This window comes from Muntiacus reevesi, chromosome 6 (assembly GCF_963930625.1).
Source record: "Muntiacus reevesi chromosome 6, mMunRee1.1, whole genome shotgun sequence".
NCBI classification, from domain to species: Eukaryota; Metazoa; Chordata; class Mammalia; order Artiodactyla; family Cervidae; genus Muntiacus; species Muntiacus reevesi.
Window position 1 is genome coordinate 60255135 of NC_089254.1, and position 14894 is coordinate 60270028.

At 36.6% G+C, this 14894-nt stretch overlaps 1 protein-coding gene across 4 annotated transcripts in view; it reads right to left on the bottom strand.

Moving 5' to 3' along the window:
* The window catches only part of BBS9 (Bardet-Biedl syndrome 9), a 440246-nt gene that overhangs the window by 247948 nt on the left and 177404 nt on the right, over positions 1–14894 (bottom strand). For all 4 annotated transcript variants that reach the window (XM_065939388.1, XM_065939386.1, XM_065939387.1 and 1 more), the window contains 2 exons: positions 10139–10215; positions 6916–6969 (listed from right to left, as the gene is read on the bottom strand). In XM_065939388.1, coding sequence (XP_065795460.1) covers positions 6916–6969; positions 10139–10215 — 131 coding nt within the window. The remainder of the gene's footprint in view (positions 1–6915; positions 6970–10138; positions 10216–14894) is intronic.

Genomic DNA, 14894 nt, shown 5'->3' on the forward strand with positions numbered 1-14894 from the left:
GTATTGGTATTTTTCTTAATAGTTCCCCAGGTAAGACCTATGTACAACCAGAGTCGAGAAGCTCTCTTCTACGTGGTTTTTTTTTTTTGCCTTGGAGCACTTCAGTCTTGCTACTATAGTATATGAGACACATTCATTTCACTACTAATTAGCATAATGCAAGGGCATGGCTTCCCTGGTGGCTCAGTGATAAAGATCTTCCTACCAACGCAGGCGATGTGGGTTCAATCACTAGGTTGGAAGGATCCCCTGGAGGAGAAAATGGCAACCCACTCCAGTATTCTCGCCTGGGAAATCCCATGGACAGAGGATCCTGGTGGGCTACATTCCAGGGAGTCACAAAACAGTTGGACATGATTTAGTGACTGGGCACAAGCAAGGGCATACTTAATTTTAAAGAAAAGACATTTTTAATTTTCTCTTAGGTAAAAGGCATGTATCAACTATACCTTAATTATATACATATACACACACACATATATATATAGAAACTACAGATAGAAAAAGAATATACAAGTATAACTGGCCTACAAACCCTATACATATACAATTAGATTCAGTAAATGTATTAATTTTAAATGATGTGTGTATTCTGTACAATTTAAAAATAAACAGAAAATTTTTGACTTGCAAAGTAAAAATTTTAAAGCACAATAATTGATGAAAATAAATACAATAAATACAGCAAATGAACAATGAACCCTCAGATTTTCACTTTATGAGCCCTAGGTATGGGGGGAAATCTGCATACCATGAAAAAAGCTTCCTTAATGATGTCTGAAAATTTATTAAAAAATTCATAATACCTTTTTAGTAAAACCCTAATGGTAATTACAGGAAGAACTATGCAAGTACTACATAAAACATTCTTTCTAATGGCTATTCCTTTAAATAAATAGAATACAATTTAAATAATTTAAATATTTTATTATTAATAATAATCCTTCCCTGGGGACTCAGACAGTAAAGAATCTCACTGCAATGCAGGAGACCCAGGTTCCACCCCTGGGTCAGGAAGATCCCTTGGAGAAGGGAATGACTACCCACTCCAGTATTCTTGCCTAGAGAACTCCATGGACAGAGGAGCCTGGAAGGCTACATTCTATGGTGTCATGACTGAACAACCAACATCTTCATAATTGTTTGTCAGTTCACTTCAGTCACTCAGTCATGTCCGACTCTTTGCGACCCCATGGACTGCAGCATGCCCGGCCTCCCTGTCTATCACCAACTCCTAGAGTTTACTCAAACTCATGTCCATTGAATTAATGATGCCATCTAACCAACTCATCCTCTGTTGCCCCTTCTCCTTCCTTCAATCTATCCCAGCATCAGCGTCTCTTCCAATGAGTCGGTTCTTTGCATCAGGTGACCAAAGTACTGGAGTTTCAGCTTTAGCATCAGTCCTTCCAATGAATATTCAGGACTGATTTCCTTTAAGATGGACTTTAAGATGGTTGTATCTCCTTGCTGTCCAAGGGACTCTCAAGAGTCTTCTCCAACACCACAGTTCAAAAGCATCAGTTCTTCAGTGCTCAGCTCTCTTTAGGGTCCAACTCTAACATCCATACATGACTACTGGAAAAACCATAGCTTTGACTACACGAACCTTTGTTGACAGAATAATGTCTCTGCTTTTTAATAAGCTGTCTAGGTTGGTCATAGCTTTTCTTCCAAAAAGCAAGTGTCTTTTAATTTCATGGCTGCAGTCACCATCTGCAGTGATTTTGGAGCCCCCAAAAATAAAGTCTGTCACTGTTTCTACTGTTTCCCCATCTATTTGACATGAAGTGATGGGACCAAGTGCCATGATCTTAGTTTTCTGAATGCTGAGTTTTAAGCCAACTTTTTCACTCTCCTCTTTCACTTTCATCAAGAGGCTCTTTAGTTCTTCACTTTCTGCCACAAGGGTGGTATCATCTACATATCTGAGGTTATTGATATTTCTCATGGCAATCTTGATTCCAGCTTGTGCTTCCTCCAGCCCAGCATTTATCATGATGTACCCTGCGTATAAGTTAAATAAGTAGGGTGACAATATACAGCCTTGACATACTCTTTTTGCTATTTGGAACCAGTCTGTTGTTCCATATCCAGTTCTAACTATTGCTTCTTGACCTCCATACAGATTTCTCAGGAGGCAGGTCAGGTGGTCTGGTATTCCTGTCTCTAAGAATTTTCCACTCTTTGTTGTGATCCACTCAGTCAAAGGCTTTGGCATAGTCAATAAAGCAGAAGTTTTTCTGGAACTCTCTTGCTTTTCTGATGATCCAACAGATGTTGGCAATTTGATCTCTGGTTCCTCTGCCTTTTCTAAAACCAGCCTGTATATCTGGAAGTTCATGGTTCATGTACCATTGAAGCCTGGCTTGGAGAATTTTGAGCATTACTTTGCTAGAGTGTGAGATGAGTGCAATTGTGCGGTAGTTTGAGCATTCTTTTGCATTGCCTTTCTTTGGGTTTGGAATGAAAATTGACCTTTTCTAGTCCTGTGGCCACTGCTGAGTTTTCCAAATTTGCTGGCATATTAAATGCAGCACTTTCACAGCATCATCTTTTATGATTTGAAATAGCTCGACTGGAATTCCATCACCTTCACTAGCTTTGTTCTTAGTGATGCTTCCTAAGGCACACTTGACTTCACATTCCAGGATGTCTGGCTCTAGGTGAGTGATCACACCATCGTGATTATCTGGGTCATGAAGATCTTTTTTTGTACAGTTCTTCTGTGTATTCTTGCCACCTCTTTTTAGTATCTTCAGCTTCTGTTAGGTCCATACCATTTCTGTCCTTTATTGAGCCCATCTTTGCATGGAAAGTTCCCTTGGTATGTAATTTTCTTGAAGAGATCTCTAGTCTTTCCCATTCTATTGCTTTCCTCTATTTCTTTGCAATGATCACTGAGGAAGGCTTTCTTATCTCTCCTGGCTATTCTTTGGAACTCTGCATTCAAATGGGTATATCTTTCCTCTTCTCCTTTGCCTTTCACTTCTCTTCTTTTCATAGCTGTTTGTAAGGCCTCCTCAGACAACCATTTTGCCATACTGGTCTGGACATGTATTTTAAATAAAACTAATGATAATAGCCATTAGCAGCTTTCTATATTCATGGAACCATGCTAATAAATTATTTGTGTGTATTATCTCATTTACCCACTACAACATTGTGAAACAGGTACTATCTATCACTATATCCCATTTTACATAAGAGAAAAATGTGGCTCAGAGAAGCTAGATAATTTGACCAAGGCAACTCTGATTATAAGTGGAAGAACCACCATTTAACTTCTGTCTGTTAGAGTCCAGAGCCCATGCTCTTAATTAGCTGTGGTTAAGAATCAAAATAACTGCAAATGAAAAAGTATCCCCATTTTACAGTTTAAAAACAGAGGTTCAGAGAAACTCAAAAACACGTTTAAGACCATCAAGCCAATATATGCAAGTGAGCTGAAAAGAATGACCAAGAAGGTCTCACAAGAGCTTAGTTTTAAAAATGAAAACAAAAAATCCTTAAAGTAGTAATAAGCCACTTTTAAAGTGGCAGACGTTCTGACTCTGCTAGGCATAACAATGCATACTTAGACAACAATCATACAATTTTACACTGTTAGAAGTGTTTGCATTTAGTTTAGAGGGAAGATGGATGGTGATAACTCTTATACACAGATTTATTGAATTCCAACAATGGACTAGGCACTTTCAAATGTGAATCAAGATGATGTGTGACAAAAATAACCACAGTAACAAAGAAGACTTGTGTTTGAGCCAAAAAAAAAGTTAAAGACTTGGCTAAATCATAAACCTCACATTTTAAGAGAAAAATAATTATAGAATATTAAGGGGAAAATATGAAACATGAATATGAGTGTTTTCCATGCTACTCTCCATTTCTAACAAAATAAAATATGATCCTTAGGAAATATAATACCAAATTTTTATCCTAGATATATAAACATGACTCCAAAGGCCAGGTATTAACAACCACTCTGCCTTGGTTGCCTGGAATAGATGGTTACGCATCATGCACACATACTCAAGGTAGCCACATCTTCATTCACTTGGAACGGATGGAAAAATTTTCTCAATTAACAGGATTTATTATGACGGAAACTTGTATGGTTATATATTTTGGCTGCTGTTGTTATTAAAGGCTATAAGGAGAGATTTATAACAGAAATTTGTATAGGAACTGTCAGGTAGAAACAGGAAGTCACGGTGTCCGCTGTGAAAGTCAAGCTGATTTTGTGTAACTCTAGAGTATCGCATTCTTTCTTATTCTTTTATCATACCAATAAGGAAGAGAGTGTAAGTTAGTCATTCTCAAACACAGTTAAACTCCCATAATGAAGGAGAAATTTCCAGTACTGTCATGCCATCATTTGAAGGTGGCTGTTACACAGGAAAGTCTAAGAACTACATGGGAGGGAAAGGTGTATTTATTTACAGCAATAACTAGCAGTTGGGGAAAAAATTGGTATGAGCAATGTTATCTGGTTTAAGTACAAGTTTTTTTTCAAATTTACAACATGCTCCTGAATTATTATATGTATGCATCAGAACAATATCAGTAGATAGATATAAAAGGGATTTCCCTACACAAAAGTCTACAGATCATTCCTGGAACACTGCAGGGTTGCTATTTTTTATCTTAAATGTTTGATTTCTTGCCACTAAAGCTTTTCCAGACTCAGGAGTATTAATGAGATAGAGCCTTTGATTGGATAGGGGGAAGGGAGACTGGGAAAAGACCACCCTTGTTTCCAGTGGCAAGAATCCAAAAAAATTAGCTTAGGAAACAGTTATAAGATTGGGCTCCCTTCAACTTCTACCAAAGATCCCCATACTTGGGCCACCCGCTGGGTCCAGTGTAAGCGAACACAATTGGTAAAGCCTGGTGCCCTGTCAAGCTCCTCCAAGGACAGCAACCCATAATCTAAGAAAATATAAAGTCCCGTCCAAGTTTTGACTTAGTGAATCGCCAAGATCCACAGCTTTCCCTGGCTCCAAATTCTGGGCAGTGATAAATATTTTCAGCTTAATAATGTGCTGACTGATTACCACACTTTAATCTAAATGCCTTAAGGGGGTTCTACATTTGAGTCCTAGTTCTAAAATTCTACAATAGCAGGACTAAAAATCTTAACCAAAACCACATACTTCATATTGTATTTTGGGGGCACTATCAATTTGTCACTACTCTACTCTGCGGCTTCTTCATTTAGTATTTTCCTACTATAAATACATCCATTTAAAGCTAATATTATGGCAGATAGATGGCTGGGAATTCTTTTCAAATACACACATAGAAGAAAGATATTATTAATACTCATATGATTCCCCAATATATATATAATACTGAAACGAACTTGGTCTACTATGGATGTGATGACACAATTCCTTTAGTATATTTAAATACTGTTTCTAAAAAATAACCCCAAATCATACTACACATTTAATTAAAGGTAGAAATAATTCATTACAATTTTTTATTATATACATACTGTTATAAATACTATTTTTATATTTGTAGGAAATGATAAAGGTTATCTATTTATTTCCCAAGGCTAAGGAAAACTTACAAATGTCAAGTGTTTGGGTTGTCCTTTTTTTTTTTTTTTACTTTTTAACCAAGAAATCTTTTTTTAACTTAATAAATGTAATGTGCAATATTGTGCATATGTAAGGTTTACAGCACACTGTGTGCTGTGTTGTGCTAAGGCACTTCAGTTGTGCCCGACAATCTGCGACCTTATGGACCATAGCCTTTACTTTGATATATTTATACATTGCCAATATGAGTGCCAATCCAGTGATATTGATCACATTACATAACCACAGTACAATGTTATTATCTATATTCATTACACTGTGCATCAGATATTTATAGTTTATTTACTACTCATTACAAGTGTAGTCCTGTATTCCCTTCAAATCATCACTCTTAACCTTACCCAAACTCCTGATAAGCGATCCCATGGACTGCAGCCCACCAGGCTCCTCTGTCCATGGGATTACCCCAGGAAGAATACTAGAACGGGTTGCTGTTTCTGACTCCAGGGGATCTTCCAAGCCCAGGGATCAAACCCACATCTCCTGCAGCTCCTGCATTGGCAGGCAGATTCATTACCATTGAGCCACCTGGGAAGCCTCAAGCCCATTTTACCCTATGATTTTACAGGCTTAACTTTTTCAGAGTCCCACATATAAGTGATATCGTATAGTACTTGTCTTTCTCTGTCCATCTTATCTTACTTGGCACAGTGTGCTCAAGATCCACCCATGTTGTTGCAAATGAAAGGATATCCTCCCTTCTCATAGTTGAACAATATCCTAGGGTATAAATGTACCATATCTTTTTTTTATCCATTCAACCATTGATGGGCATTTGGGTTGTTTCCATATCTTGGCTGTTTTGTGAATAATACTGTCATAAGCATGACAGTGTATATATCGCATGGGAAATACTGTTTTCATTTCCTTTGATTTATACCCAGAAGTGGAGTTGCTAGATCATACAGAAGATTTTTTTTTTAATTTTTTAAGGAACCTCTAATTGATCTCCACACTGGTTGGATCGATTCATATTCCCACCAACAATATTTAAGGGCTCCCTTCTCACCACATCCCCATCCTCCTGTTGTCTCTTATCTTCTTGATGATAGCCGTTCTAAGCTGTGAAGTGACATCTCTTGTGATTTTGATGTGCATTTCCCTGATAATCAGTGATGCTAAGCATCTTTTCATGTGTCTGTTGGCCATTTTGATGTCCTCTTTGGAAAAATGTGTGTTAGCTCTTCTGCTCACCAAGTGTTTCTTTTACATTTCCATATGCTACTTATAGGGTGACAATAGTGACAGATGTGATGAAATGCATGATACTGCTTGCACATTAGAGCCTAGAACTATGGTACAATACCTTCACTGTGACTGAAGGGACAAGGTCAGCTCCCACTTCAGCATCAGTAGCTTGCTGTAAACACAGAATTGAAAATTAAAGGCAGGAAAGAATTGTTTAAGTACTATACATCAGTAAGTAAACACAGTGGGTTTGATATATACTTCCTACCACCAAAAGAAAAAAAAAGGCAAAAAGGATTTATTACTCTAATGACAGAATAAAAGAATCACTGTGGCTTTTTTGGATGGCTTCATTTGGAAAGTCATGAACTAATATTAAAAAACACACCCGCCAAAAAAGGGAAGAAAAGTTCACACACTTTATTATTAAACTACTGCCAAATTTCCTTAAAAACTGAAACTAATTCTATTAATTCATTCTTTATATTATATAAAACAAGACCTCTATATATTTTCTATATAAATATTATGCCATTTTTTTAGGTCCTTGTGTTTTTAACTTGCCAAAGGTATGCTTTATTCTAATTAATAATATGTATCTAAGGCATGTAATTAATGATATAAAGATTGAGTGGCCTTACATCTAGAAAATAAAACAAAAGTAGCAGTTTGTTTTTTTTTTTACTAGTACATATCATAAATTCTTTCACTCTTTGAGATCAGCCTGGGTTACCTGGTCCTATCTCTTAAAGAATTCAGAATATAATAGAGCAAATATTTCCTTAGAATTTATAACTTATTTTTCAGAGCAGTAGATTGAGAGGAAAACATGGTCACTATATGACAGAATAAGATCAAAGAGTAACATATTTTCTAATAATACCCACATGGATTCCTAAGGGAACAATTATGATCATAAAGTCTCTGTCCAACCAATGAATAAATCCATTGTACTTTAAATTAGCCTACTTGGAATTATTTTACTGAGAAAAATTAAGCCTCTTCTAAGCAGTGGGGATCAGTATGATGTCATGGTCATCAGCATAATTAAGAGTAAGGATATTCATATCCTATATATGATTCCATAGGAAACTGTATATGAACTCTGATTCAACTTCTCAATCAAGAAGAGAGGATAAAAAAAAAAAAAAAAAAAAAAAAAAAAAAAAAAAAAAGAAGAGAGGATAGTGATATTTGTTTCTTCTGTAAAAGACACCAGTCTGGCAAAAATTATATTATTTTTTGGATGTGTGCTTTCACAATAATGACTGAAAATAAAATATTAAGCCAGGCTTTTTGCTCTAGTATTACCTAAAATCCAGGAAATGTTTTACATTTAGCTGTCGGCAAATCTAGAAAAGAAACCAACATCTCCCGTTTCTTACTCTTTTCAATCCATGCCTAAACACCTTGATATTTCAAGGACAAAAGTCCTTTGGAAACATGAAATTATAGCCAGAGAGAAAATAGCTATATGAAGACAATATGGCACCAAAGCCACATAAATCATTGGATTGATGTTTTCCAATGAGATGAATATGATACTCTCAAGAATCCTTTCCTTTCTTAAGAAGGAAAAAAATCGTGAGATGGGGGAAATGGAGTTGGAAAGAGATACCTAGTTAAGAGGAAAAAGCACTTCAGGTTACCTATAGGGAAATACATATTAAAATACAGTGCTATTACATAAAGCCTTTACTCACAAAGATCAAAAGTTGCTGAAGAACAGAAAGGGAATTCCTCATTTCAAATAGCCTATGTCTAAGAGAAAAACCTAGAAAAAAATTATAGAAGTTGCCCAAAGGAAAAAAAGAATCGTTTCTAAGGCAAGAAAATGTGTGTACATTTGTCAGCTAACTAAGCAGAAACGTTCCACTCAGGCTACACCCTTCAGGTAGAGTGAGAAATGGTGTGCTGAATATCCAAAGTTTATAGAACAGTACCTCTACTATGTGACTCAACTGGGTGAATGTTTCTTTCATATATAGTCCTACATTTTTTTTTTTTTTAAGAATATCCAACTTACTATACTAAGGCAATGTTAATGCAATTTTTATCACAACTTGGGTTGGCTGTTTGTACTAAGATTATTCTTTAAAAAGCTATGGAATTACATACTATGTTGTGTTCTGATACCTAAATATCAAAGCCATTTCCTAAGCAAAGTTATATGACACAGACCTCACATCCAGTAAAACGAGTGAATTTGATCACTTGCCTAAATTGATCAACTTGGTACAGACATAGATAAACTAGACAGATTTTGGCCCAACTGCGGGCAGTGAGAGAAAACCAATCATAATCTAACAAGTGCTTAAAGAAGACTAAACAAACAGATAAGGTAATGTAACCAAGGACAGCCCCCCTTTCTGGTTTTTCAGCTTTATTATTCATTTATAGAGCAAATATATACTGAACACCCATTATGCGACTGGCATTAAGGAAATGGCAATCAATTTTCCTAGGTGGCGCAGTGGTAAAGAATCTGCCTGCCAATGCAGGAGATGCAAAAGACATTCGTTTGAACCCTGGGTAGGAAAGATCCCCTGGAGAAGGAAATGGCAACCCACTCCAGTATTCTTGTCTGGAAAATTCCATGGAGAGAGGTGCCTCGCAGGCTACAGTCCACAGGGTTACAAAGAGTCAGACATGACTCAGCAACTGAGCACACACAAGACAACTGGAATGGTGATGGCTGTGGTGGGGTTGATGATCATGAATACTATTATGATTTGTTAGCTAATTATTATAAGTCAACAAAGTGGATTCTACTACTATTACCATTTTACAGATAAGAAAATTGAGACAAAAAATTAAATACCTTGCTCTGAGGTCACACAAATAGAAATGAGAGAAAAAATAATTCCTGGCCCAACTCTTTATTCTTAAACTACCCTCCCACCACAGCCACTGTAATATATTAAAGACTATAAATGATCAAACTCTGAGTCATGCCTTTCATAAACATTATCTCATTGAACATTCAACAAAAATGTAGTGGGCTCGGTATTATTCATCGGGAGTAGGATTATCTCAATACTCCAGTACTGAAAAAGTTTGAAAAAATAAAATAAAGTAGGGAGATTCAGAGTAATGGTGAGAACCTCTTTGACAATCCCCCTCCCTTCCCCTTTTTTAAGATAGAAATCCTGCCTAAGAAACTTGTTATCACACTGAGATGCTAGAAATGTTTTATTCTAGAAAGTAACAAGGCCGAAAACTTGTTATCTTCCCTGAAGTTTCTATTTGGAGACCCAGATTTTAAACCAATACAATCTGATTCCGATATATCAGAGTCCACCACTATCACAAACCCTCTTAAAGTCTGCAAATACACCTACAGATACTGAATCAAAGTTAGAAGAAACCATGGCAGAGACTTTCAGGTCATCTTCTCTCTCAGTCAGGGGCCAAACACCTGTAATTTTAAGAGGAAAAAAAAAAAAGATATTTAATCATAAAGTAAAAATTTCTATATAAAGTCATTTTAAGGTTTATCTGTACCTTATATCAAAAGACAATCCCATAAATGTATTTACAAGTTGAAAAAAAAATGATGCATTACAGGATGAAAAGCTTTCTCCTCTACATTACTGTGAAGAAAAACTGTCTTTTTTTCCCAAAGATATGAGCTAAGATGTGACCCACTGACTGACCTATGTTAGGAATTTCAATTCCCTCTCCTTAGCTACTGTTAGAAGCCGAAAAGAGTATAACCCATGAGGGTAAATGGACTATAACTGCCAGGAGAAATACTAACAACCTCAGGTATGCAGATGATACCTTCCTAATGGCAGAGCGCAAAAGGAACTAAAGAGCCTGTTGATGAAGGTGAAAGAGGAAGAGTGAAAAAACTCGCTTAAAACTCAACATTCAAAAAACTAAGATCATGACATCTTAAGATTGTTTGCCATCACTTTGTGAGGAAATGGCAACCCACTCCAGTATTCCTACCTGGAGAACTCCATGGACAGAGGAGCCTGGCCGGCCACAGTCTATGGGTTCACAAAGAGTCGGACACAACTAAGCGACTAACACACACACACACACACACACACACACACATAGCAAATAGACGGGGAAACAATGGAAACAAGACAGATTTTATTTTCTTGGGCTCCAAAATCACTGTGGACGGTGACTACAGTCATGAAATTAAAAGACGCTTGTTCCTTGGAAGAATAGCTATGACAAACCTAGGCAGGATATTAAAAAGCAGAGACATCACTTTGCCAACAAAGGTCCATATACTCAAAGTTACAGTTTTTCCAATAGTCATATATGGATGTGACACTTGGGACCATAAAGAAGGCTGAGTGCCAAAGAACTGATAATTTTTAATTATGGTGCTGGAGAAGGCTCTTGAGAGTCCCTTGGACAGAAAGGAGATCAAACTAGTCAATACTAAAGGAAATCAACCCTGAATATTCATTGGAAGGACTGATGTCAAAACTGAAGCTCCAATAATTTGGCCACCTGATACAAAGAGACAACTCATTGGAAAAGACCCTGATGCTGGGACAGATTGAGGGCAGGAGGGAAAGTGGGTGAATGAGATGGCTGGATAGCACCATCAACTCAATGAACATGAGTTTCAGCAAACTCTGCAAGATAGTGAAGGACAGGGAAGCCTGGCGTGCTGCAGTCTGTGGGGTTGCGGAGAGTTGGACACAGGGTAGCAACTGAACAACAACAAATCAAAATGTAAAATTCACCACAAAAAATGTAAAATTCACATACCCTGTGACCTAACAATTCTATTTTCAAACATTTACGCAATACTCATGTCCAAGGGGTCACTCTGTTGCTGGTAATTATCAAAAACAAAACAGCCTAAATCTAAGTTATATTTCTATTAATAGGGAAATAGTTAACTATGTTATGGTATCATCAATACTGTGCAATGGTCCAAAACCCAAAACTGTTAAGTAAGAGTGCTATCCATCTTTATATATCGTAAAGGAAAGAACTCCAAGATATGCTATTGATCTTGGATATAGTACAGTGTCTCTAATACACACATATTTGTGTAAAAACAATTATATAAACAGAAAACTTTCTTACAGAATACACAAAACTATTTCTTACAGAATACACAATACATAAAACAAAAAGGTTTAGACATTTAGACATTCCAGTAGAACTAAGACCTGGGTTTTATGCTTTCATTATTATTTGAATTGTTTTTACCATATTCATTTTCAACTTAAAATTTCATAATTTCAAAAACATTTACAGTACATAATGAGATATTATGAACAAGCCATAGAGACCTTAAATAACAAGAAACATAAATAATACATATGCACATGCATACGTATGTATATATATACATACATAGGGCTTCCCTGGTGGCTCAGCTGGTAAAGAATCCACCTGGAATGTGGGAGACCTGAGTTCGATCCCTGGGTTGGGAAGATCTCCTTGAGAAGGGAACGGCTGCCCACTCCAGTATTTTAGTATTCTGGGCTTGAAGAACTCCATGGACTGTGCAGTTCATGGTGTTGCAGAGTCAGACACAACTGAGTGACTTTCACTTAATACATAATAATACATATATATGTGCAGATTATTGGCTGCCCCCCTAACATCCATTCTTCCCTTCTCCTCCTACTTTGTGGTAGACCCCTAATTCTGCTGATTCACTTCCATTTAATTCACTTCCATCGAAATCCCCTAATTCACTTCCATCTTAATCACTGGATTGGTCAAATCCAAGCATGGTGATTTCATTCCCCTGACTTTTTGTTATTTCAGGCCTGAGCATGGAACCTAATCCTGGCAGATGTGAGGTGAGAACTGGTGGGAGCTGGGGTGCTGGTATGTGATTCTGGGAAAGCTATTCCTCCCTAATAAATGGGGAGACTTGGGAGAAATATCTGTCTTCTTCCCTGGAAATTATATTTGTACATATTGCCTGGAACTGCTGAAATAACCCTGTGACCCTGAGAGGGAACATCCCCCAAACCCTGAGGATGGCTGACTGAAAATATAGAAAGCATTTGGATAATGTCACATGAATCCTCTGTCTCACAAAGAGAAGAACTGGTGGTGGTTGTAACCGCCACCAGACATTCTCACCAAAACAGCAATATTTGGAATAGGAATTTCCACAACTTAGAACACAAAAGATTGCTCATTGCCCACTCAGTAATGATTCTTTGGTTCTTCTTTACTAAAAAAGAGTACAATTTTATCCTAAGCTTGGAGCCTAATCCTGTGCTCAACCAAAGTGTTCAACCAAAACGCTAAATTTCCCAGCCTCTTTTGCAGCTTGGAGTGGCCAGTGAGATAAGAGCAGAAGTTGTTCAGGGTGTGACTTTCAGGAAAGATCCTTAAATGGGCTGACTCAGATGCAGATGTGAGGCAGGAGTTCCAGAAGCCATCCTGAGCCAACAGAAAACCCGAGTGAGAAGGACTCAAAAGTCCCTACAACAGTGGAACTGCCAAACCAGCCCTGGACTGCTCATTACTGGACTCCTTTTCCATGAGAAAAAAGTAAAGCTCTGCCTTGCTTAAACCACCTTATTTGGGCATTCTGTTATAGACAGCCAGACATAAGTCTGAACAGCACAATTTCCAACAAGGTTACCAAGCACGAATGCTTCTACCACTCAATGGTAGAAGCACCTTAAGTTAGCCTAGTCATATTTCAAATGGGTGCAGACTTTCATTTATACACCTATATCTTACTGCTCTCTTTTCCTTCCTGAAGACATGCTGTGTGGGAGTCTATGTCAACACTGTACTTATTCCTTCATACTTATCCCAAGGAAAGAATATATCAACTATCTAAATAAATAGAGTTCACAAAGAAACTCTATTTTTGAAAGTGTCTACTGACAGATGTTGTTGACTACTGGTAACAGAAATGCAAGGCAGGATTCTCACTAATGAGTTGAATATGAAAAGCTTCAAAATCCATAAGCCATACAGAAATTATTACTATTGATATTATTTCATGCTTATAACATACACTTCTCATATAACTTACACACATAAAATCAGCTTCAAAAATACTTTTATTATGGTAGATAATATACACCATGTGTACAACAAAATGTCTTTTTAAATTGGCTTTATATTTTGCTGCAATTCTTGCTTTGAAGAAACAAAAAAAAACTTTAAGTGCTGGACATAACCCACAAGACTGAAAAGAACATTTTTTTTTGCAAGTTAAAGTCACTCTACTAAAATAGGTGGCATTTAAATGAATAATGAGGTCATCAAAAAGTTTGGAGTTTTAACTTCTCATAATCTTCTACAGTGAAATGATCTGGTGCTTTTATATAATTACAGGTATTTTAATGAACAAATACTCCACAACTTTATAAGTACAAAAAACAGTAAATTTTTTCCATATTCTAGAAATAAACTATGTTAAAAGTCTCTCCTTTTTTTAAAAAGAGTCTTTGTTTCATTTTTAGGAATAAAATCAAATGATGGTGGCAAAGAAGGGGCAGAGAACTTCAAATATTAACTCTGAGATTATGTAAATAATAAACTTTGCACTCAAGTCTGTGGGTTCATCCCTAGTTTAATTAGAAGTTACTTCAATATACAAACAAGAATCAGGGTAATGACAAGTAAAACAGCCTATCCCTGGGTGAAAAGACTGGAGTACTCAAGGGCACCATTTTGGCCACCAAAAAGTAACTTAGCTATAAGGGATTTTTCTGAGAAATGTTTTACATAATCAAGTGTTAATCAAAATATCATTAGCACATTGTTTATAGGAATGGCACAATCTCAAGACACAAAACTTGGAGTGAAAAGTTACATTAAATTTAATGAACTCTGGAAATTTCATGTTTCTCATACACACACACACACACACACACACATATATATGCCACTCTTCCCCAATCATATTTTTAAATGACAAAATGAGACTTATATTCCATTAATTCCAAAACACTAGTATCAAAAATGGGAAATGTGTATATTGCAATATGACACACCCAATTCTAACTATTCTCTATTTGACTAGAGGATGCTGACAACAAATGCGTTTTTAAATATTTGGAGGTACTTAAAAGACCCAAGTTTCACCTGTTTACTTTCAAAACTTTCTAAGAGAAAGTGTAAAACCAAAAC